Here is a 26,029-nt window from a genome sequence, read left to right as displayed (position 1 = left end):
AGGTGGTCCCTTTTAGATACTCTCATAATGAATGACATAGGCCTATTAGTTTACAGTAGTTATAATAATAATAATTTATTCTTATATACTGCCAGACCACGAATGGTTCAAGGCGGTTCACAACAAATAATGCTCAACATTCAGCAGATAAACAATTCATAAGAAATACATCAATTGCATAGAAAATGTAAACAGTGCATAAGAATAATAAAAGCATAAGCTTAAGTTACAAATTTATCGAATAGTTAGGTTTGTCCATCTGCTGTCTGTCCTTTTATTGCCAACAATTTATCAGGCACTGCTGTAAATAGTTTGACTTATGAAAACCAATAGAAATCCATTAGTGGAATGTGAAACCAGGCCCTGCATTTTCAGAAAGCCTACGTAGAGTGGTTTATTTACCTGCTCTTTTTTTTTTTTTTTTGCATATATAAAGCAGGGCATGTGGTGTTCCTTCTATCTCTCAGTGTTGCTTAAGGCAGCATGCAAAATATTTTCTAGAATCTCCCCTTCCCCTTACTTGGTTAAGGGCCCATACTGTATACTCTGCTATTTCAGTTTACCCTTTGGCGATATCACAGTGCTAGCCCCTCCTACTTAGTCTAAGACCCTCTCGCTTATACTCTGCTGACATCACAATGCTAGCCACTCCTACTCTGCCTGAGACCCACCCAGTTACAGCCTGTTGATATCACAATCCTAGCCCCTCCTACTCATCCCCAAGCCAAAGTACATTAAGTCTATAAATGGTCAGCTCTTTCTAGGTGAATGCCTAGATGAGAGCCTATTTTATAACAGAAACTGGTCACTCAAATGCTCTTAAAGAATGCTAGTGTAACCTGGTGTCAGCCTGCTTTATATTTACATGGCAGTAGTTTAACTAGCTATAGATCTGGCATTAAATGCAATCCTGTAAATTCTGCAGGGGCGCTCAATTTGTCCTTGAGGGCTGCAACCTAGTCGAGTTTTTAGGATTTCCACAATGAATATGCATAAGATTTGTTTGCATACGCTGGAGGCAGCACGTGCAACTTTATCTCATGCATATTCATTGTGGATATCCTGAAAACCAGACTGGCTTGGCATTCCTGAGGGCTTGGTTGAGAATCCTTGCTTAGAGAGAGTATTAAGTAAAAATACCACAGTAGCATTCAACCTTAAAATAAATAGACTGTGATAAATTGTGAAAATTAGAGAAAACAAAACTAAAAGGTGTAGTTGCAAGTTAAAGTACTGCTTGGGGATTAGAGATTATTCAAATATACCATCTTGGTACCTGCACTGCTATTTTTGGTCAAAACTGTAGCATGGCAGAACCTGGATATTGGGCTGCTTTTGGCTTTCAAAATTTGGTTGGGCTCATGAATGAGAAAAGCCATACATAAGCATTTTAAAAGTGTTTGTTTTGCCAAGGGCTTTACATGAGGGATTAAGAGAGTCACTTTCCTTAATCCCTTGTAGTTGATTTCCTCTCCAAAATGCAGCCTCAATACTTAATTAGCCTGCTTACATGTTGAGGTTTGTAAAATGGAAGCTGCTGAGTCTGTGTCATTCATTTTTTTCCAACATTTAGATTTGTAAATTGGCTTCTTCTTCTGCTGTATGTGCTGGCAAACACATGTACACTTCTACAGGTGTTTTAGAAAAGGCTTCCTGTCAGCAGATCCTTTTCTCAAATACCATCAGAATTGAACATGTCCCAACCTGTATGTCTCCATTTTGATCTCATACACTGTGGACTCAGCCCTACTCAAAATTGATCCACCCTTGCTGTGCTGTGGCAGGGATCGCTAAGCCTCAACAGCTGAGGTTGTAGTCGTTCAAGCTGGGTAGCCAGTCGCAGTGTCCCAGAGCAGCTGCTACCGGCTTTCCATCTACCGTGGGTGCTCAGTTTTGATGCGAAAGCTAAACATGCATGGGGGAGCAGTTGCCACTCCAGGACACAGTCACCGGCTACCCAGCTTGGAAGATTTCTGGTCAGGAGGAAGTCTTCAGTTGGCAGGGCTTGGAGATCCCTATCAGCTAAGATATTTTTTGAGGGGGTGGCAGCGGCATGGAGAGTGGTGGGGGTAGGGGACAGGCTGGATATAAAATTTTTGAAAGACGTTCTGTATAGGACACCAGTCTCAGCAGCTGCTTAAGAAGTGGCTGAGAATCGCACATGAGCATCCTATACAGAATCGCATCTGTCTGTAAACACAGAAGCTGTACCCTCCCCCCCCCCCCATTCTATGACTGGCACCCATGTCACTGGTGCCAGTTACAGAATTGCGCCTGGCTGATTGAGGGATCCCTTACCATCAGCTGATCGTGGCAAGGGAATCCATGATCAGCTGAGCCGGCAGGCCTTCCTGAAGCCGTGGCTTCGGAGAGTTTCACTGGTTCAGGAATTGGAGGGGAAAATAACCCTGCTGCGATCAGCTGAGCTGGCTGCAGTGGGAGATCCCCCCGACCTGTACTGTGAAATAGGCAAGAGGGATGCCCACTCCCTCCTATTGCTGTCCCCCCTAAAGTGGCGACAACCCCCTCCAAATAAAGAGTGGCAGGAGGGATGCCCACTTCTTTTACTAAGGCGTGTTAGCTGTTTTAACGCACGCTAAACGCTAATGCATCCATAGACTATAATGGACGCGTTAGTATTTAGCACGTGCTAAAACAGCTTAATCGCCCCCTTAATGCCCGAAAAAGTGTCTCTTCAATAACTTCTTAAACCCAATGAGATTGCATTGCTTTCTGATGTACAAAGGTAGGAGATTCCATTCCTGGGGTCCCCTACAGGAAAACATAGTCACACGTGAGGAATTCAATCTCTGGTCATTGTGTTGGTCATTCTGTAGACATTTGAAATAGCTCCTTCAGTGCTCCTGGATCTTTGACAGTGGCATGAAAAACACAGGCACATACACATTCTCTCTGTGTCCTCTGTGTTCCCATTCTACTTGAGATCATTTGTGATATCCTTCTGCACATGGCTGTTTCATGCTCCCTGTGTTCACTGCCGTGTCACAAATAGCATTTCTCTCTTCACATGCTCTCTTGCTCACTCACTCTGGCTCCTCTCCCCCCCCCCCCCCCATCCTGTAGGCCAGTTGGACTCTTTCTACATGAAGTCCTTGTGGCATCCTTCTGAACTGGCTGCTTCATGCTACCTGTCTTCACTACAGTGTCGCAAATAGCATTTCTCTCTTCACACGCTTTCTTGATCACTCACTTACTCTTGCTCCTCTCCCCCTCTCCCCCCTTCCTCTTGTAGGCCAATTGAACCCTTTCTACATGAAATAAGTCATTTATAGCATCCTTCTGCACATGGATGTTTCATGTTCCCTGTGTTCACTACTGTGTCACAAACAGCATTTTACTCTTCACACACTCCCACTCACTTCATTGCTCACTCACTCTCTCTCCCTCCTGTAGACCAGTTGGACCCTTTTACAGCGGTTTACATATTATTGTGAACATGGCTGCTCCCAGTGATACAGGGAGGTTACAGAGTGGGGTTGTTTCAGATGTTTTAGGACAGCGGTGTTCAACCCAGTTCTCAGGGACCACCTGGCCAGTTGAGTTTTCAAAGTTTCTGCCACTGGCCAGTCAGGTTTTCAGGATATCCACAATGAATATGGATGACAGAGACAGGCAGCGGTCCCGAGCCGCTCCCTCCCTTGCATGTCAGAGGAAAACCCTGCCGGGACTGGCCATGAGTGGCCTGTGCTCCTGCTGACCGATGAGCTTCGGGTAAGGGAGGGAGGGAGCGGCTCAGGACCGCCGCCTGCCTCTGTCACTTCAAGGCTTGAGGGAGGGAGGAGGGCTTTGTAGCTCAGGGCCGTTGCCGTACTGGTACTTTGGGGGGGGGAGGGTGCGGAATTGAGAGTGTGTTAGACAAGGTTTCTAACACTCTCAGTTAACCAGAAAAAAACAGTTATCCAATATCCACCAATCCCCATGGGTACTGGATAACTGAGATTCTACTGTGTGTATATATATATATGACGGTATAAAGAGAAACCTCTATATATATTATATTAATTTTAGAACTTTTCCCCAATGGGATTATGTAAGTCTATTTAGTTTATTTAGTATATCTTTTTATATGAAGCATGTTTATTTTCTTTTATTTCTTTCTAAATATTGCTTATGTTTAAATTATGATGTTTTTATATGTATATTTTTACCTCTAAATGTCTGAAGCTCTTTGCAGCAAGGAGTGGAGTGGCCTAGTTGTTAGACCTACAGCCTCAACACCCTGTGGATTCAAAACCCTGTACTGCTCCTTCTTAGATAGATTGTGAGCCCACCGAAATAGATAGGGAAAATGCTTGGAGTACCACTTAGATAACCTTGATAGGTGGTATATAAATACCTAATAAACCCCTCTCCCCCTTTCCAAAACCGCACAAGAGGTTTTTAGCGCTGGTCTGTGTGCTGAATGCTCTGCGCTGCTCCAACAGTCATAGAGTTCTTATCTGCGTCGGAGCAGCGCAGAGCATTCAGCACGCCAGTCGGCACTAAAAACCTCTTGTGCGGTTTTGTAGAAAAACCGGGGGGGGGGGGAAGGGGAGAGAAAAATAAATATATTAATTTTGGGGTGTTATTTTAATGCTAAAACCCCAGTCACAGGCTGAAACACGGCCATATCGGACCAATAATAACATTAATAACCCAGAGTGTGATTCTAGTGATGACATCATCCCCCCGACTGTCTCTGCTGTTTCTGTTATCTGTGGAATGTTTTGTTCTTCTCCAGTTTGTCGCCTTAATTTTTGCGCCACTTTATTGAATTACCTTCCTAGTAATAAAAGGTAAATTGTTACTGCTTCTCATATGCGTGTGAAATGCTCGAGTGTGCGGCTGTTTTAAGCAGGAAATGTCCCTGACTTCTACATATGTGAGTGAGTAGAGAAGGGGATGCCTGGCAGAAGATTTGTAGAACAGGGCGAATAGCATTTACGTGGTAGTCACGAAATTCAAATGGACAAATGGTCTTCTCACGAGTTAATTATGTTACTCTCTACAAAATGTTTTTTTTTTTTAGGGGCTTTAAAATCTTATCTTAGAGAACTTCCTCAACCTCTAATGACCTTTGAGCTCTATGAAGAATGGATTCAGGCTTCCAAGTGAGTTGTAATTGCAGTTTGTTATGACAGTGTCATGCGATGGCCCTAAAAAATGTGTGATATTTTCCCAGTTGAGGGTCAAGTGGCAAGGCACTACACTTTACTGTGAATCGTTGTGCATTTGATAATATTGCTCAACTAGTCTTTAAGTCCGTTACATTAACGGGTGCTAGAATAGATGTGTGTGTCTGTCTTTCTTTCTTTCTTTATCGCTCTCTCCTTGGTCGCTGTATGTCTGTCTGTCTGTTTATTTGCTGTCTGTCTGTCTTTTTTTCTGGGTGTCTCTCTCTCCTTGTCCACTGTCTGTTTTGGGTTTTTTTTTTTTTCTTTCAATCTCTCTCCCTGTCCCCCTGTCCTTCTGTGTGTGTCTTTCACTCCCACCTACCTGTCTTTCAGTGTGTGTGTCTCTATTTCTGTCTGTCTTATCAATGTCCCTGTCCATTTTCCCACCTACCTTTTTTTTTTTTTTTTTAAATCACGCAACCGGCATACAGGAAAGTAAACTGCCTCGTAGCTCCCAAAGCGTTGTGTTGGAAAGGGCAACCGGCACACAAGAAAGTAAACCGCCTTGTAGCTCCCAACGTGCGTACACGCCAAACATGCATGCGCCGCACGCTTCCAACGTGCACACGCACTGAACGCGCATGCTCCAACATTTCTCTGCCGGCCATGGAGCTACAGCTGCACGGAGCCACGAAGATTGAAGTGTGCATGCGCGCTAAGGGTATTATTATATAGGACTAGCTCTTTTTTTTTTTTCTGTTTCCTTTCTTTAAACCCTCATACCAATTCACAATAGAACATTGCTCCTATCTGTTTTGCATTTTGGCTTTGATGGGGCAACAGGTGGATGCAGTAGGCTAGAAGGGGGCTGGTTTGACCTGGAGCTTCATGGGTAGTGGAATGCTCTCTACGTTTGGTGCTGGAAGGATATGAAGGTTGTACTTTGCACTGAGCATTAGCTTGTTACCAGTTTTATTCACTCCAGTTTGCGTTAATTCCACATTAAAAATGTTAACGTGGGCTAACACACTGAAGTATACTGGGGAGGGAGAAATTTTCAGTGATTGCCACAGATTAAAAAAAAATTATCCATTATCCATTAGCTGCCTAAAAATTGTCTCCTCCACCAACCCCCCCCCCCCCCCCCCCAATACATAATTCTACAAGGCACATATATTTTACCTGCATTGTACTGGAAGCATGCACAGGGTGGGGAGGAGAATATGTATGCAATTTTGGGTTTTCAAAACTGGGAGGTATATATCTCTGTAGGTATGCTTTTCTCCAGTAGTTTATCAGAGGGAAAGTATTTCTGGACTAACATTTGGGTAAAGTTACTTTAAAATAATGCCACATTAACATGAGCAAATCAATATTTTTAAAGCATTTGGAGAGTACCTGGCTCTGTTCCTGAATGCCCTTCTGTACAAGTGTTACAGGAGATAAAAAGAAAGTAAAACAATTGGATAACAGTTGGCAGGTGGTACTGGGAAGGTCTGCTTTTAACACCATCTAACTTTTTCCTTAGCATTCAGGATCAAGACAAGAGGCTTCAGGCCCTTTGGAATGCATGTGAAAAACTTCCCCAGGTGAATTATAACAACATCAGGTGAGGCAACTTGGGTTTGTTTGTTTTTTTTGTTTCTTTACAGGTCTATAATGCATTCAGTCTGAGAATATTGGATGGGGATTGGTACACACTGGCTGAAGGTCATTTTACAAACCTTGCATGCAATATAATTAGAAGTATTTTATATCTATAAATTGCTGTTTCCATATGTTGACAATCACAGAATTCTACTGTTTACACATGCGGATGCATTAGAATGGCCATACTGAAAGAGGTACTATATAAAATACTCCAGGTATATCTTACAATCTGCTTCGCTAACAGAAGTCACTAATTGTGCTCAGAAAACCGCTGTTGAATAGAAACCGTGCAGTGAACTAGAGAGCCCACCACTAGAATGGCTCGTTTCTCAAACACTACATGAAAGTGCTTCTTTTAGAGTTTTTCTAATTTTGTTATTGCACACAGTGGTTTAAAACTTAAATACAGTGGTACCTTGGATTACGAGCATAATCCGTTCCAGGAGCATGCTCGTAATCCAAAATGCTCGTTTATCAAAGCGAATTTCCCCATAGGAAATAATGGAAACTCGCTTTGATACGTTCCCACACCCCGAGGCCAGCAGCGCTGCTCTATCCCCCCCCATGAGAACCGGCATTGCTCCCCCCGAAGGCCCCCCTGTGATCCAGCACCCTCCCCCCGCGATTCGGCACCCTCCCCCCCCCCGCGATCCTGCACCCCCCCCCACCGCCATAATCGGGCACCCCCCCCCCCCCCGCCGCTTCTTACTGTCATCTGGGCCTGGGCACCGGCACCGGCATGTCCTGTGCGTTGGTGCCGGTGCCCGAAGATCAGACTCCTCTTCTTGCTGGGCCTTGAGCATCTGCGCATGCTCAAGGCCTGTGAGTTCACGTTCTCTCTGAGATCTCCGAGAATCTCGGAAAGAGCATGAACTCGCAGGCCTTGAGCATGCGCAGATGCTCAAGGCCCAGCAAGAAGAGGAGTCCGATCTTCGGGCACCGGCACCAACACACAGGACATGCCGGTGCCCAGGCCTAGATGACAGTAAGAAGCAGCGGGGGGTGCCCAATTTCGGTGCGGGGGTGCCGGATCGCGGGGGAGAGGGTGCTGAATCGCGGGGGGGGGAGGGTGCCGGATCGCAGGGGACACCGCTCGCAAATCGAGGCGCGCTCGGTTTCCGAGGCGCCGATTTTGCGAATGTTTTGCTCGTCTTGCAAAACACTCGCAAACCGGTGCACTCGTAAACCGAGGTACCACTGTAATATGAAAAAGGACTTAACTTAGTTAACCCAAACCCACACTAAGTTAAGGCCTTTTTCATATTATTTAAGTTTTAAACCACTGTGTGCAATAACAAACAAACTTATGAAACAAGCCTTGTTTGTTAACATATGATGGGAAAAAATGTATATAATGAAATAACAAACACAAAAAAATACTTACCCCCTCTTTTACTAAGGTGCGCTAATCGAATTAGCATGCGCTAAACGCTAACGCGTCCATAGACTAACATGCATGCGTTAGCGTTTAGCGCATGCTAATCAGTTAACACACCTTAGTAAAAGAGGGCCTAAATATATAATATAATGTTCAGTCTAAAACACCCATCTTGCACTTGCAGCGCTGTAGCATATAGGTGTTAATTGAACATCATGGCACCCCTCTGCCTACCAACCACTGATGACTATCAAATATCAGCCTAGAACATAAGTTCAACTGCATATATATAAAAATAAGATGATCCCACTTATCTCAATGATGACCAGCTGATGTGTCCTGGTAGTTGAACGTCTTGTCCATTACTTTCCCAGATAGTGAAAACAAAAAAAATCAAAAATATAATTGTAAATGGATTATTTTTACAATTATATTTTTGATTTTTTTTGTTTTCACTATCTAGGACACTGAGATTTTTTGTTTGGGAATTCTACATTGAAACTGAATAATCTCCCGAGCAGTTCTGTTTTTTAACATATGATGGAATAGCTCACATGTGTTACTTACAACAGTGTTTCCAAACTATTGCTGGAAGTGCATCTAACCAGGTGGATTATTTAAATAGCCACGATGAATATGCATAAGAGAGGTTTGCATGCACCAAATCTTTAATGCATGTCATACGTATTCTTTGTGGCTATTCTGAAAACTAGATTGGCTTGGTGTGTCTTCAAGACGGAATAAGCACTGATTTCAAACATTATATTCAAGGCAGAGTGTCTCCTGTAATGCAAAGCTTGAGACTGAATCAGCATATTGGTTCTGAGGGTTTGAAGGTTGTGTTTATAAGGTGTTCTAATACATATCCCATTGCTGGAGAATCTCTGGTTGATGGCAGTATTTTCATATGCAGTGTAGAATATCTTGAGCAATTTGGCCTACCAAGAAAGGGACTTGGGGGTAATGGTGGACATGACAATGAAGCTGATGGCACAGTGCGCAACAGCCGCTAAGAAAGCAAATAGAATGCTAGGCATAATCAAGAAGGGTATTACAACAAGGACAAAAGAAGTTATCCTGCCATTGTATCGGGCGATGGTGCGCCCGCATCTGGAATACTGCGTCCAATATTGGTCTCCGTACCTTAGGAAGGATATGGCGTTACTCGAGAGGGTTCAGAGGAGAGCGACACGCTTGATAAAAGGGATGGAAAACCTCTCATACGCTGAGAGATTGGAGAAACTGGGTCTCTTTTCCCTGGAGAAGAGGAGACTTAGAGGGGATATGATAGAGACTTATAAGATCATGAAGGGCATAGAGAGAGTAGAGAAGGACAGATTCTTCAAACTTTCGAAAAATAAAAGAACAAGAGGACACTTGGAAAAGTTGAAAGGGGACAGATTTAGAACGAATGCTAGGAAGTTCTTCTTTACCCAACGAGTGGTGGACACCTGGAATGCGCTTCCAGAGGGCATAATAGGGCAGAGAACAGTACTGGGGTTTAAGAAAGGATTGGACAATTTCCTGCTGGAAAAGGGGATAGAGGGGTATAAATAGAGGATTACTGCACAGGTCCTGGACCTGTTGGGCCGCCGCGTGAGCGGACTGCTGGGCATGATGGACCTCAGGCAGAGGCATTGCTTATGTTCTTATGTTCTTATGTCTTTTCCAGTACTGAGTTGGTAAGTTCAAAACGAAGCTTCTGAAACTTCTTCTGAAGGGTCCCTCCTTTCCTCTCATGGTTTCTAAACGGGCATTCAGCATCTCTTTTATCTGCCTTTAATAGTTACCAACCTTCATGCATCATCTCTTCCAGATACTTGATCAAATTTCTCGCCAAGCTGACAGAGTACCAAGATGCCAACAAAATGACACCTGGCAACATAGCAATCGTGTTGGGCCCCAACCTGCTCTGGCCTCAGGCCGAAGGGTGAGTAGGAGAAGGGAAAAGGGAGCAAGGAGGAAGTAGAGTGTAGGCAAAATTTTTGCTTCAGAACTCAGATGGCCTCCTACACAGCTTCCATTTGCTTCTCTTAAAACTTGTCTGCAGATTCACCTAGCAACAGAATATAACAAAGAGCAAGCGACAGTCACACTGTTCTTCATTGCTTGGGTAATTGTTGTAGAACCAGCATTAATTTTGATGAACTGCCTTTGCATGAATGTTAATGCAATTTTATTTCGGTTTTGCATTAATTACCATCCCTATCTGTAAACTGTCGGTATCTACAGAGCCTGGTAATTATGCATGAAGTCACACAGTGCCAGGAGATCAGTGACTTAGGCCCTCTTTTACTAAATTGCACTAATTGATTTAGCGCACGCTAACGCATGCATGTTAGTCTATGGACGTGTTAGCAATTAGCGCTTGCTAATCGGTTAGCGCACCTTAGTAAAAGAAGGGGTTAGTTATTCGTAATCCAGTTGACCAAGAATCAGACTGTGTTCCATGATATTCACCCTGCAGGAGACAAATTGAGTTCTGAGCCATTTCTGCTTCACCATTATTAATTGAAAGGTCTTCAGGCTGCAGTGTGGCTGGCACTTCTGTTCTCTGCAGAAAGATGTTTGGGGTTTACGCTGTAGTAGTGGGGTAGAGGAGTCATAAGTTAACCAATAGGAAGAACTTACCAATGTGTGGTCAAATACTTACAGTTACTTGTGGAGGTGGGAGAAATTGTATTATTGTGATATTGTAGGACTTTCCAAGCCTGTCCTGAGGATACCACAGCCAGGTAGATTTTCAGAATATCCAAAATGAATATTGCATGAGATACTGAGTTTCTGGTGCATGCAAATCGATCTTATGTGTATTCATTGTGGATGTCCTGAAAACCCACCAGGCCGTGGTGTCCCCAGTACAGGTTTGGAAAGTCCTGTCCTACAGTATCCTAATAATACAGCTTCTACCACCTCCGTAGGTGACTAAGGTGCCTACTTTTCTTTATGGAATAGGAACCCTGAGCAGAACCTATTGTGAGCACCCTGTTTTAGAAGTGGGGAGTGAGGGAATGTAGTAGGCAGCCATTTTAACTGCCCTTTCGCAACTAAGCTGCTAAGATTTCTCTTACAAATCCCACTAAAGTTGTTTCTTGATGCTGATTATTTCCCTGTGCAGTTGCTCTGTATACACAGGTAACCCTGGTTCTCAGCATCCCAGTGGTGTCGTTCATAGGAAGAGCTGTCTGTTTTAATAAGTGGACACTGCTTATAAAGATTAGGTGGGTCAGCAGTAAAGGGCATCCACTTGGGTTTGCTTTAATGTGTTTCTGGAAAATAAGTGGAGTCAGGCTTCTCAAGCATGTTTGATTCTTTGTCATCTTCATGCAGTACCAAAACTTCTTGTTTTTTCTTAACCCAACTGTTTAAATTTTTAGCTGAACTGTTTAGTTTCCTCGTGTGCCTTCTAGCTCATTTGGAGCCAGTGCTGGGATTCTTGTGTCATGAGCTTTAATTATTCCCATGCCTGTTTTCATAGGCCCAGACTTTCGCTGTTCTTAATCTGGTCATTACACTAAGGATGCAAATGCTGAGAGCTATGTATTGGGTCTCCTTCCAGAGCCCTATAGTCTAAATCCAACCATTAGACTGAGGATTGAACCAGGAACATTATACACAGAAGGGCACCAGCCTATAAAATCTATTTTTAAATTGTAAGAAGCTAGCCAGAGATGTACAGTCCCAGGAAAGTCTTCTGTGTATTTTGCAGGTGCTAAGCACAGATTTACTATTGAGAAGTTCCCTATGTAAGATGACTTGAAAGAGAACTATAAGAGTGCAAAACTGCAGGTGTATCCTACCTGTTTTACCTTGGATTATGCAAGAAATGCAAGGCCTGGTAGCTGGAAGGAGATTTAGTAATGGATTACTTTGTCTGATACCTTCTCTTTCATACCGTCTTTTCCCAGGAATATTACCGAGTTGATGACCACTGTCTCTCTTCAGATTGTAGGAATCATTGAGCCTATAATTCAGCATGCTGACTGGTTCTTCCCTGGAGGTATTAACCATCTCTTAAAAGCATTTTTGGTTCCTATGGCCAGGAGTTAGCGGCACCGATTGACAAGGGTCACATACCGTGTTTCCCCCATTATAGGACCTCCTCCTTTAGTAAGACACCCCCCTTTTTTTCCCCACCTGGGAAATATAAGGCCCCCCCCCGAAAATAAGGCACTATTTGGCAAGCATGTCTTGGCGATCCAGAGCAGTGGCATACCGAGGGGGGTGCGGGGGGGGGGGGCGGTGCGCCCCGGGTGCCAGCCCTAAGGGGGTGCTCCCGGCCTTGCCGTTCAGTCCCCCCCCACCCCCGAAGGACCGCTCGCCCCACTGACCTTCCTGCACCACCTGTGAAGCAGCCCGCAGCAGGATCGCGAAGTCAGCGTCAGCGATCCCTGCGCTGCTTAGGCGCTGCTTCCTGCGCCGCGATCCCGCCCCTCCTCTGACGTCAGAGGAGGGGCGGGACCGTGGCGCAGGAAGCAGCGCAGGGATCGCTGACGCTGACTTCGCGATCCTGCTGCGGCTGCTTCATAGGTGGTGCGGGGAGGCCAGGGGGGCGAGCGGTCCTTCGGGGTGGGTCGGGGCATCAGGCCTTCAGGGTGGGGCGGGCGGGCAGGCAGGCAGGCTTTCAAGGGGGAGGGGGTGACAGGCAGGCAGGCAGGCCTTCAAGGGGGGACAGGCCTTCGGGGGGTGCAGACCTTCAAGGGGTGCAGGCCTTCAAGGGGGGGCAGGCAGGCCTTCAGGGGGGGTGCAGGCCTTCGGGGGGGTGTAGGCCTTTGGGGGGGTGCAGACCTTTAAGGGGGTGCAGGCCTTCAAGGGGGGGGGACAGGCCTTCAAGGGGGGAAAGGCAGGCAGGCCTTCAAGGGGGGGACAGGCCTTCAAGGGGGTAAGGCAGGCAGGCCTTCAAGGGGGGGACAGGCCTACAAGGGGGGGGGGGACAGGCCTACAAGGGGGGGGGGACAGGCCTTCAAGGGGGGGACAGGCCTTCGGGGGGGTGCAGACCTTCAAGGGAGTGCAGGCCTTCAAGGGGGGGGTGCAGGCCTTCAAGGGGGTGGGACAGGCCTTCAAGGGGGGACAGGCCTTCGGGGGGGTGCAGACCTTTAAGGGAGTGCAGGCCTTCGGGGGGGGTGCAGGCCTTCAATGGGGGAAAGGCCTTCAAGGGGGGGAAAGGCAGGCAGGCAGGCCTTCAAGGGGGGACAGGCCTACAAGGGGGGGGGAGAAGCTACAAGGGGTGGGACAGGCCTTCAAGTGGGGGACAGGCCTTCGGGGGGGTGCAGGCCTTCGGGGGGTGCAGGCCTTCAAGGGGGGACAGGCAGACCTTTAAGGGGGGACAGGCCTTTGGGGGGGACCATGATTTAGAAGTACACGGAGGGAAGGGGGTGTTCAAAGAGACGTGCATATGCCAAACTTTGGGGAGGGGGAAGAAATAATGGGTCTGAAAATAGAGGAGAGGGAGAGAGATGATGGACCATGGGATTTAGGGAGGGAAGGAACAGAAAGGGAGAGAAATTGGACACAAAGGATGGTGTGGAGGAGGGATAGAGATACTGGATAGGAGGGTAATTAGGAAAAGAAAGGGAGAGATGGTGGACTCTGGGGTGGTGGGGAAGGAGGGAGAGATGCCGGATGAAAGGGTATTTAAGAAAAGGTGGATCTGTGGAGGGAGATGAAAAAAAGGAAAGATACCAGACTTTCTGGGAAGGGAAGGGAAATGGAAAGGGAGGACAGAGTTGGCAGATGGATGGTTAGCATTCAGAAAGAAGGAGACCCTGGCATGCAAGTTATCAGAAGAAAACCAGAGCCTTGGACCAACAAGATTTGAAATATAACCAGACAACAAAAGGTAGAAAAATTAATTTTATTTTCTGTTTTGTGATTATAATATGTCAGATTTGAAATGTGTATCCTGCCAGAGCTGGTGTTGGACTGCAAACGTGAGCTAGGATTTAACAGAGAGAGGAAAAGTCCTTTTTGTTTCTTTATTTTATTTACACCATAGCGCCAATGTGGTTAGGAGAAGCCAAAGGGGGTGAAAAAGCTATAAAACCCACCAGGAGTTTTGAAAAAAATCACCCAACTGGGCAGGAAAATCGAATTGAAAAACCAATTCAATAGGGCTGAATCGAATCAAAAATTTTTTTCCTGTATCTGGCAGCATTAGTTTGCGCTACTGTCTTAGACTTTAGGACCTGGGATTGGGGAGAGATGGCATCCTCAGTATTTTATAATGCAAGTGAAACGAGGATTTGGTCAGACTTTTGAAGGGTCTGCAGAAAAAAAATATTGTGTAGGCCGGGGACATGAGACAGCAGGAAATGGGAACTTTTCTTCCTTCTATTTTTGTGAATGGAAAGGCTGAGCATGTCAGAGAGTTCAGTTAAAATATGTGCTTTATAAGAAAATATAATAATGTGTTTTATAAAGTTTATAGCATAGCTGGCCTACCCAGTGAGGTGTTCCTAGTGGTGATGGTGGCAGCGTGTCAATGTGTTGAGAGGAAGAGGTGGTCTGGGAAATTCTGCTGAGCAAACTCCGGTCCCATTTCCACCCCCCAGTTAGTCCACTCCACTCAACTGGTTCACACACTGAGTGGGTCTTTGGGTGTTGTTTTGGGATCTCTTCCAGTGGTTTATCTCCTTCTGGTCCAAGGAAGGAAACTTTGTTATCCTTAGCATTGACATACAGAATATGTTTGTAACAGCGCTGCTTGTGTGGCATTAGGCTATGTAGTGATCGAAAGAAAAAAACAGACCTTTGCACATTTTTGCACTATATGGTGGGTGTATAAGGAGATTCACATTTCCTGCACAGCTAAGTCCATGTGAAGTTACCTTGTGCTGTATTTGACATCTAGCAAGGTCTCTGTTTGAAAGGAAAGATCTAAACTTAAAAATGAAGTGGCCAGAAGTTATGGTAAAAGCAGATAGTGTAGCTGGTTTTAAGAAAGATTTGGACAAATTCCTGGAGGAAAAGTCCATAATCTGTTATTAAGACATGGGGGAAGTGTCTGCTTGCCCTGGATCGGTAGCATGGAATGTTGCTACTCTTTGGGTTTTGACCAGGTATTAGTGTCCTGGATTGGCTACCATGAGAATGGGCTACTGGGCATGATGGACCATTGGTCTGACCCAGTTAGGCTATTCTTATGTTATGTTCTCATCTGTAGGGGCCTTTGTTTTCACTTCTTATTTTAATGTATTTTTTTTCTGGGAACTTATCAGTGTTTTTTATAATGGGAACAAAAATGGAAGAGAATTAATGTGTGTGGGATGAGGGGGTAACTAATTTCTTCAGCTAAATAATTCAATCCACTTCAAACAGACATAGGAGAACTCACGCACCATTCACACACCCTCCAACCAAAAACGTCAAAAGAAAAAAAACTGTTCGACAACCTCATAGCCATTCGAGCTGCAACACTCTACAACCAATTGACATCGACCACAGACTGCAAAACCTTCAAAAAGAAATAAAAACCCTTCTATTCAAAAAACACATAAAACCGAACTAACACAATCAGAACTGTCCCAAGCATCACCTGCAACTACTCCATATGTACTTCTGATGTCATGACAATTCAGACATAATTTATATTATGTTATGTTTGGAATATAAGAAAATTTTCACTGCCTGTTTCTATTCTGACCATTTATTCTGTTTCATGGTCATTACAAAAAATATTTTTTTACATAGGGGGGGTGTCAAAAAATGATGGGCCCCGGGTGCCACATACCCTAGGTACGCCACTGATCCAGAGTACTGGTACAGTACCGTATGCGTGGTCACACAACTTCCTGCTTCCGCTGTCCAGGAAAACAAGCCCAGGAACAGCCTCTGTACACCAAGAGCGGAGCTGAACTTACAGGTACCCACTCAATGTTAAAAGCAGCCGGCAAGCTCTTTCCTACCTCCTCCTCAAGTCATCTAATCCTGGCTTTAGGCAGCTGCGCCCTGTAGTTCATTTTCTGCGTAGTTCGTTACCGTACCTTTCATTGCTACGTACTACTGGTATTTACTTGTAGTGATACCGTACATAGTGATGCTGCCATCTAGTGTTTTAAAAGCAAACTGCAAATCTGTATCTGATCTGTACGGTATGTGGAGGATGCTGTTTTCTAACAGATTTGAAAGCTGATTTCAAGTTCAAACTTTACAAGTGTACATTTACCGTGTTACAGACACATTTCCAAAAACGTTAGCTTGCCATGTAAAAGGTAAATAAAAATTGGCATGCAAATCCTTTAAACCAGATTGTTAACTGTAAAATCAAAAATCTGGTTTAAAGGATTTGCATGCCAATTTTTATTTACCTTTTACATGGCAAGCTAACATTTTTCTCTCCATACTGTTAAGATGGTAACTGCCCATCCCCCTGATTCTCTTGTGCCATTTTGATTCCCACCTCTGATGCCCTCTGCATCATTTTAAAAGATCACCCCCCCCCCCCCACCCAGGATACCCTAGTGCCATTTTTTATTCTTTTACCCTTAGGCATGGCCACAAAAAGAAAAAGCTACTCTGTGGAGTACAAGAGGAGAATCGTGGAAGATTCTTGGGGCCAAAATCTTGCTGCTTTCTGCAAAGAAAAAATGTTGAATATACGATTGCTCCGCAAGTGGCGAGCAGAGTATGGTAAACTAGTTGAACAAGTGGAAAAGGGAAATTCTAACAAACGCAAGTGTGGATCAGGTCGGAAACCAATATTTTCTGAGCTGGAAGATCTGATCTGTGAATGGGTTGTTGACAGGAAAACAAAGGCTTTGGTTGTGAATAGGGCTCATATTCAAGAATTTGCCCTTGCAATGGCGCCACAGTTTAACATAGCCTCTGAAAATTTCAAAGCATCACAACACTGGCTGGATAATTTCCTTCAGAGAAGTGAATTGTCTTTAAGAAGATCCACGACATTGTTTAGGCTGGAAGATGCTCAAGTGATTAAGCGAGCACTTGCATTCAAGTCCTTTATTGATGAGATTGACTTCTCTAAATACAAGCTTTCCAATATGATTGCTATGGATGAAACTGCAGTGTTTATGGGCCAATCATCTCAAACAACAATTGAATAGCGGGGTGCCTCCTCAGTGTACATTCCCTCCACTGCTTATGAAAGTGCACGTGTGACCTGTATTTTGGCAATTCGTCTGGATGGCACTAAAGTCCTACCTCTAATAATTTCTAAGGGCAAGAAGGAAAAGATTGAACGTGCTTCAGGAATTTTTGTCCTTGAAACTGAAAAAGCCTGGGCCACACAAGCTGTTATAAGAAAGTGGGTAGATTTAATGCTGCCACTTGTTATGCGAGGAGGTCAAAGAGGTCTGCTAGTCTGGGATGCAGCTAGCACTCACCGTGCTAAAGATATGAAGTCATTTCTTCATGAAAGAAAAATAGATCAAATAATGATTCCTGCGGGAATGACGGCCTATCTCCAGACCCTTGATATTGCAATCAACAAGCCATTCAAGGACAATCTGCGCATGGAAATTAATGACTACATTGAAAATAGAATGGAGAGAAATCAGCGTGGAAACTTTGTGAAACCTAAACTGCAAGAGGTTGTGACTTGGGTGAAGAATTCATGGGATAAAATCACTGACAGTTGCATTGAACATGCATTACGAGCAGGCTACCTTGATAAGAAGTACTCATTTGAGGACACTGCTATTGCTAAACATGAGAGATTTGGTCCACTGATTGTGAAAGAAATGGAGTCCCAAGTAATTGACCTGGAACCTCAGGGTGTGAGTTATTATGATGATGTTCCAGAAGATGATGACTTGATTGTCATTGATTAAATGTGTAAATGTATCATACTGTAAACTGTTATACAGTAAATGTTTTTCTGGTTTGTGATACAGCTTTTCTGGTTTGTGATGACCTGTACCATATACAAGTAATAAATGTCTTTTTTTCAGCAATAAATGTGTACTGTATTCTTCTTCATGGAAAAATAAGACATCCCCCTGAAAATAAGACCTTGTGCATATTTTGGAGTTTTTAAAAATATAAGACAGTGTCATATATTCGGGGAAACAGGGTAGCAGAAAAACCACATGGAAAATATTGGCACAATATTTGCATTTTGAGGAATTGCTCTCAGACAGTCAAAAGGAATAGGGCTAGAAAAGTGATCTTCCATAAAGGAGGCCAGTAGAAGTTCAAACACCAGATTATTGAATAACCAATACAAACAGCTCTCAATGTCCAACAAGAAGATATGACTCAACACAGGGCCTTGTTTCAGCACTCAAAAGCCTGCATCAGGAGTCATGATCTATACATCCAATGAAAGCTACATATAGACAACATACAGTATAATATCTTATAAACTAGCTCTCTTAACATTTAAAATCAAACATTCAAATCTACCGGAATTTTTGGACGGTTCATATACAACGGCGCGAAAGACAAAAGCGCGCGCCGACAATTGAGCACAGCGCGCGCCGCCGCACCGCTCTAAATTACAGTTTTTAGGGGCTCTGACGGGGGGTTTTGTTGGGGAACCCCCCCAGTTTACTTAATAGACATCATGCCGGCGTTATGGGGGGTTTGGGGGGTTGTAACCCTCCACATTTTACTGTAAACTGAACTTTTTCCCTAAAAACAGGGAAAAAGTGAAGTTTTCAGTAAAATGTGGGGGGTTACAACCCCTCACACCCCCCACAACTCCCCCACAACGCGGCGCGATGTCTATTAAGTAAAGTGGGGGGGTTCCCCCCCACGCCCCCCCGTCAGAGCGCTAAAAACAGTAATTTAGAGCGGCGCGGCGGCGCGCGCTGTGCTCAATTGTCTGGGCGCGCCTTTGTCCCGGCACGCTTTTGACCTGACACCTTTTTGGACAGGCTTCTTATTCCCCAGACTACTTCTAGAACTCTAAGATCCTCTAATCAGCATCTTCTTACAATCCCCTCCTTGAAGGTTATAAACACAAGGCGAAACGAAATCTTTTCAGTAACAGACCCCCAACAATGGAATCATCTACCTATCCATCTAAGAGAAGAAACGATACTAGAGAAATTTAAGAGGTCTCTGAAATGCTTCCTCTTTGATGACGCTTTTGGAAATTAATTTAAACGTAAGATTTACAACTTTTCCAAATCTCATTGTTAACTAACACTAACCCCCTGTCTTACTAAGGTGTGCTAAACGCTAACGCGTCCATAGACTAACATGCACGCGTTAGCATTTAGCGCGTGCTAAATCGATTAGCGCGCGCTAATCGGTTAATGCACCTTAATAAAACAGGGCCTAAGGAATAAACATTTGGTTGTCAGCGACCCCATCCCTGATATTTTTCCCACTACTTGCTCTTTTCTTTTAAAAATTGTAGTTCCTCCCATTTGCCCCGCTTTTCTGTTTTGTCATGTTTAAAGTCTATTATATGTTCTACCTATGTATTTTTTATTGATGTACATCGCTTTGAAATTTTTATATAAGCGTTTTATCAAATTTTAAATAAAACCTGGAAACTTATAAAAATACCAAATTGTGAAATATATAAAAGTAAACAAAATATATGACACAAATGCGTGTATATGTGTGTACACTTCCTCCGTATTCAAAGTTTCAACCATTGTGGTTTCGATTATTTGCGGTTTTTAGCTTGCTGGCTCCTCTCCCCAAATTACGTCAGCTTGCATAGAGAAATCGCTGATTCCCAGCACTTTCTTCACCGTGTTTTGCCTCTCCTTCAGGAACAGGCCAGGTCTCCCACCATGTTATTCGCGGTTTCACCATAATCACGGTGGTTTTTAATAGAAAACAGCGAATAACATATGAAAAAGTTATTTGCGTTTTTTTCTGTATTTGCGGGTCTGTTAATCCCTTATCACAGCGAATACGGAGGGAGAAGTGCATATATATATCAAATTCTATAAATATGTATATATTAATTAATTAATAAAAACTATCAACCAATGGTGATATACAAAAATTACAAAACAAATTGTAACATATAGGTGTATACATAAATAAGCCGCAAAACTGATGTTTGAACTTCTGTGGGCTTCCTTTTTGGAAGACCATTTGTCTAGCCCTACTCCTGTTTGACCACTGTAGGGTTTTGTTTTTTTCCTTTTTGGTGTTGACGAATTGCTCTCACCTCCCCCCCTCTGCTCCCCACCACTGCTACATTCTTGTCCTAATCTGGAGAATTCCATATTAGAGCCCGGAACAGTAGATCACTATGCATGTTCCATTTTATTGAGTAATAATACAATACAATACCCATTTCCAATTTGAAAAGAATACAGTGAGTCATTTGGGGTTTCTCCTGTTGTAAAATCCTAATATTCAGCTTGCAGAGGTCAGCTGGTGACAGCCACTGGCTGGATTCAGCTCAGATATTCAATACTGGGCCATATCTGGGAACTGGCATTAAATTCCTAGGTCAATATAGTCATTTGAAAGCTGACTGGGTACAGGCCAATATTCAGACTGGTGCCTGGTTAACTCAGTTGCTGTCCTAAATTTCCCCCTCTTTTACTAAGACACGCTAACCGTTTTAGCGCGTGTACACTAAAACAGCTAGCACGCCTTAGTAAAAGGACCCCTTTATGTGCTTTCTTAACTAATTGGTGGACTGAATATCACTACTAATCAGTTAAGTGCCAACTGTACCCAAATTCTACTCCCAGAGTGCCTAGGCACAATCCGGACAGCACCACTGCTTTGTTCTTCCCTGGAAGTATTACCATCCCTTATAAGTCTCTTTTGCACAAAATTCACTGGTTTCTGATTAGATACAGGATTAAGTTTAAGGTATTATGTCTAGTACAGAAGACTTTAAATCAGGGGTGTCCAACCTTTTGGCTTCCCTGGGCCGCACTGGCCGAAAAAATGTTTCTGGGGCCACACAAACACGCAAACGCTGCAGCAAGACAGAGGAGGGAACTGGCAGACGGTAAACACCGGGGGGGGAGCAGAGGAAAACACTGCATCGACCGGGGCCGCACAAAATACTTCACAGGGCCGCATGCGGCCCTCTGGCCGCAGATTGGACACCCCTGCTTTAAATGGTAATGCTCCAAAACAATTAACATCTCTTTTATGTATTCCAGCTGATTTTATTACTACATGAAATAACACTAGCTTTTAAGTTCCCTGCAAAAAAACACAAAATTAACACTAGCTTTTAAACTTCAGTTTCCAACTGTTTCCAGAGTAATTAAAAAGTCAGCTGGTCCAATCGTTTTGTTATCTGGCAGTTCAGACATGGATTAGTCTTGCTTTAGAAATAAAAAGCTTGAATTTGTATATTATTTTTTGTAAATTTTTTAAGACCTACTTTTTTGATAAATGTTATTCTTGATAGAATTAAGTATGTGTTCCCCTTAATGTAGGGTTCTTCTTGTTGTAATGCGCTCTAAATCTGAATTGAAAATAGCGGAATATAAGATTATTGATTAGATTAGATTAGAGCCAGTATTCAGCAGCACGCGGCATGTTTGAAATGGGCAGGAGCCGCTTAAACTAAGATGAATATCGACTGCTGTGTTTATTTTGTCAAAGAATCATAAGCAAGTAACTTAATCTTAATAGGTTGACTAGGAAATATATATATATATATATAAAACTTTTTAAGCTGTATCTTCAGAATGTGCCTCCCATTTGGTTACTCCTGCATCAATAGGAATGTTGCTCTGCATTCAACATCATGGATCAGCTTAATTGACTTTATATAAAATGCAATGTGAATTTGCATCTAATCAAGCTTAAATCATAAGTTCAATTGCTCAAACTTTAATCCTTTCAAAATAGCTTACCGTATATACTTGAATGTAAGCTGAGATTTTTGTGCCTATCCGCCCCTCTCCCGGACCTATTGCAGGCCTTCACAGGGCCTACTGCAAGACCTGGTGGTCCAGCAGTGGGCTGGGACATGAGGATCCCCCTGTCTACCATCCCAGCTGATTCAAAAAAACACCGCCTTCCCCGTGCACCCCCGCACACAACCCAATGACTCTGCAACTTTACGGTGGACGGGACAGGAGGAATCCCTTCTGCCTCCTGTGCCTGCCGAAATTGAGAACCACACCTCCCTCTCACCTCCCCCACGTACCTTTCGAGTCCCTGGTTGCCAGCTACTGCACAGAGCAGGAATTATCTTCCTGCCCTCCTGCTCCATTCAAGACCACCGGCTGATTGGCTGATTGGTTTTTGGATTCGGCTGGGACGGGAGATGGGGGATTCCTCATATCCTGTTCCACCGAGTCTCACAGCAGGCCTGGTGGAGGCCTGCAAGGCATCAGGAGAGAGATGGAACAGGGCAGTGAGGGAGGGAGGGAGGGAGGGGGGACAGGATGCAGAATCTGGCAAGTAGTGTTGGGGGCTGGGTTCAAAGCCTGGCAGGGAGTGAGGGGGGCTGGGTGCAGAGCCTGGCAGGGCAGGGAGGGAAGGGGGCTGGGTGCAGAACCTGGCAGGGAGTAAGTGGGGCTGGGTGCAGAGCCTTGCAGGGAGTGAGGGGGGCTGGGTGCAGAGCCTGGCAGGGGAGGGAGGAGTGCCGGGTGCAGATCCTGGCAAGTCAGGGCACTTGAATATTAAGCCCCGTCATATTTGAGTCAACCATTTTCCCTCCATTTTGGGGAAAAAATGGGAATCTTGAATATTCGAGTATATACGGTAAATGGCACTTATCTGAGTGTTGTGAAACGTGATGTCAGCTGGGAACTGACTCGTCCGACATGTTTCGCTTATATCGGCTGCCTCATGAAAGGATTAAAGTTCGAACAATTGAACTTATGATTCAAGCTTGATTAGATGTTTTTGATTTATGTATGTTTATTTGGAAACCACTGTGATTCCAGACGGTATATTAAACTTTTAAATAAATAAATAAATAAATCCAATTAAGCTGATCCATGACGAATGCAGCACATCGATTACAAATGTTAATTGACGTTGAATGCAATGCAGCATTCCTATTGATGCAGAAGTAACCAAATGGGAGGCACTTCACAGCTTATAAAGTTTTATATATATTTTCTAGTCAACCTATTAAGATTGTTGTTTATGGTTTTTCGTCAATTGAAAAGTGTAATCAAGTCACATTGCCATTATGGGGTCCTTTTACTAAGGCACGCTAGCCGTTTTAGCGTGCGCTATACGCTAACACGTCCGTAGACTATAATGGATGCGTTAGCGTTTAGCACGTGCCAATATTTAGCATGCGTTAAAACGGCTAGCAGTATTTTCTCAAAGAATATACATGGTCCAGAAAAATAATTCCCTCAATTTTTAATATCCTTTTAGCTCAGTTGATAGAACAGAGAAAATTCAGAGAAATTCTTTCTAGAGGAAAAAAATTATTTTCCTGCATCCTATGCACCAGCAAAAAAATCCCAACATGCTTTGTGTCATTTTTCTACCACAGTTCTACCATATCTATTTCAAAAATTATAAGAAGATTTTGGTGTCGAGTTGGAGATTATCTGAGTGGAAGAATAACAATGACCTTTTCTACCACAGACATAGAATTTAATGTAACTGGGAACTATGGAAGTCCGGTTCATATTAACCACAATGCTAACTACAGCTCCATGCCTTCTCCTGACATGGATCATTCTGAACGGAAACAGTATGACCAGGCCCGCCGTCCTCTCAGTGTGGCTACAGACAACATGATGCTGGAGTTCTACAAGAAGGATGGGTATGCTCTTATTTCAGCTCTCTACCAAATGAAACAGGTTACTGGAAGCTCTCTAGCTTGGGGTGGTCAGTTATCTCGATAAAGGCATTGTGACAGAGTATTTCTATCCTCAACATGGTTTGCTCTTGAAGCTTGCCTTTTCTTAAAGGGGAAGTGACATTATTTGGGTTATGAACTGTGTAAACTTTGAGATGCTGCTGGTCTGTTGATGGCCATATAATTTTTTTTTGGAGTCTGGTTCAGTGTCTGTGGGTATAGGATGACTGGTGGATTGCAATGAGAGCATTAAATAGCATGCAAATTGTGTTGTTTGGGGGGAATGAGAGAGTTATAAGGAGAGGGCCTTACTCATTTGTTCATCTGTAGATAAGTAGCAAATTGCTGCTTTTGATTCCATGGAAAACTAAAAGAATTTATTTATTAAAAAAATTTGTATACCGCCTAATTCCTAAGTGTTTTCCAAGCAGTAAACATTCATAAAATTAAATAACTTTCAACCATCTTATCCACATACACAATACAGGATTTTCTGCAACCAGTATACAAGCAATAACAAACAGCTTGCGTAATAAAGTTTCCAAGAGCTAGAACCTATGAAACTTAATGCAACTTCTACATAAGAACATAAGAAATGCCTCTGCTGGGTCAGACCCGAGGTCCATCGTGCCCAGCAGTCCGCTCACGCGGTGTGCCAACAGGTCCAGAACCTGTGCAGTAATCTTCTATCTATACCCCTCTATCCCCTTTTCCAGTAGGAATTTGTCTAATCCTTTCTTGAACCCCAGTACCGTACTCTGCATTAATGAAGAACTGGCCCCCCCACCCCCCCTTTTACGAATGCATAGTGCGGATTTTAGTGCCGGCAGCGGTGGTCACTGCTTCAACGCTCATAGGAATTCTATGAGCGTCGGAGCAGTTACCGACGCTGCTGGACCTAAAACCCGTGCTATGCATTCGTAAAAGAGGGGGTGCTTTTTTAATAATTTCTTAAACTTAGGGCAGTCTGTACATAGCCTTAATTGTCCAACCAGAGCGTTCCATAAGTTCACTCCGGCTACTGAAAACATTTTAGATTTTGTGGCCACATAGAATACTCCTCTTTCCACAGTATATATTAATTTCATGGCTCCTGCCGATCTCAAAGCTCTTCCAGGCTTGTAAACCTCCCACAGTGATAGAAACCAGATAGGGACCATCCCTTATAACACCTGGTGCTCTAATGATAACACCTTGTATTGCACTCGTTGTTTTATGGGTAGCCAATGTAGTTGGTTTGCAATTGGAGTAATGTGAGTCGTTCTTGGGGTACCACTGATTAATCTAGCCGCTGAATTCATCAGCAGTTGTAATGACTTAATCTTCAAGTTTGTCAGGCCCAAATAGAGGGAATTGCAAGTAGTCTAATTTGGACAAAAGAAGTCCCTGCACAACCACTCTAAAATCACAGGGAGCCAGTAACGGTTTCAGTCTATGTACAATTTGAAGGCGGGAATCAAGCGTCCTAAGCCTGGCATAACTATAAGATTGCTAAATGGCTTCATTATTAGCCACAGTTTGCTTTGATCCCTTGTAAAATTTATGACCTTTGTAATTCTAGTCTGTCTAAGAAAAGCAGGGCTGTAGGCTCAGCTTGGCTTTACTTGACTGGGAGAAATCTGGAATGTTTACATTCTCCCATGAAAATGCCTTGTTTGCTATTCACTGAAGGCTTCCTTATACCTTTAATTTCAAGTCAGCCGTCATGGTGGGAAATGCTGTAACCAGCCACCCCTCACACCAGTCTCGTTTAGATTCATCCGAAATGCATAAGATTTGTACCGAGGAAGGGGGAAAAGAACTTGGAGCGTACACAGGACAAACCCCTCCCCCAAAGAAGTGTGTTCCTCAGATTTGTAATATCGTTGCAATAATGTCTGAGGTAAAAGAAGACATTTATTTTTATGGTTTTAGCTCACACCTTTTTCAATAACATGATTAAGGCTTTTCACTGACTGGATTTAGCCCCAGTCTTATCTCATCCCCTCTGGTACAACAAGATTTCTAATTCAGTGGGTCTAGTAGTCCTGAACTGTAGGGTTACGCATCTGAACCCAGACAAAAAAGCAGAAAAATTCACTCCATGAATGATACGGCCAAAACAGCTGTGCACCAAGTCAGTCTCACAAACGAAAGAAAAAGCCTCAGATAACTAGAGAGGTCGGTGGACTTCATGGTTTGGACTAAGTATTCATTTGAAGAAATATCTGT

At 43.7% G+C, this 26,029-nt stretch overlaps 1 protein-coding gene across 7 annotated transcripts in view; it reads left to right on the top strand.

Moving 5' to 3' along the window:
* Nucleotides 1–26,029, top strand: part of ARHGAP44 (Rho GTPase activating protein 44) — a 232,785-nt gene that overhangs the window by 146,475 nt on the left and 60,281 nt on the right. For all 7 annotated transcript variants that reach the window (XM_033961795.1, XM_033961793.1, XM_033961798.1 and 4 more), the window contains 5 exons: nt 5,030–5,111; nt 6,643–6,723; nt 9,959–10,072; nt 12,051–12,142; nt 23,602–23,782. In XM_033961795.1, the coding sequence (XP_033817686.1) occupies nt 5,030–5,111; nt 6,643–6,723; nt 9,959–10,072; nt 12,051–12,142; nt 23,602–23,782 (550 nt within the window). The remainder of the gene's footprint in view (nt 1–5,029; nt 5,112–6,642; nt 6,724–9,958; nt 10,073–12,050; nt 12,143–23,601; nt 23,783–26,029) is intronic.

This window comes from Geotrypetes seraphini, chromosome 10 (assembly GCF_902459505.1).
Source record: "Geotrypetes seraphini chromosome 10, aGeoSer1.1, whole genome shotgun sequence".
In the NCBI taxonomy this organism is placed as follows: Eukaryota; Metazoa; Chordata; class Amphibia; order Gymnophiona; family Dermophiidae; genus Geotrypetes; species Geotrypetes seraphini.
This window is presented reverse-complemented; position numbering and strand designations above follow the sequence as displayed.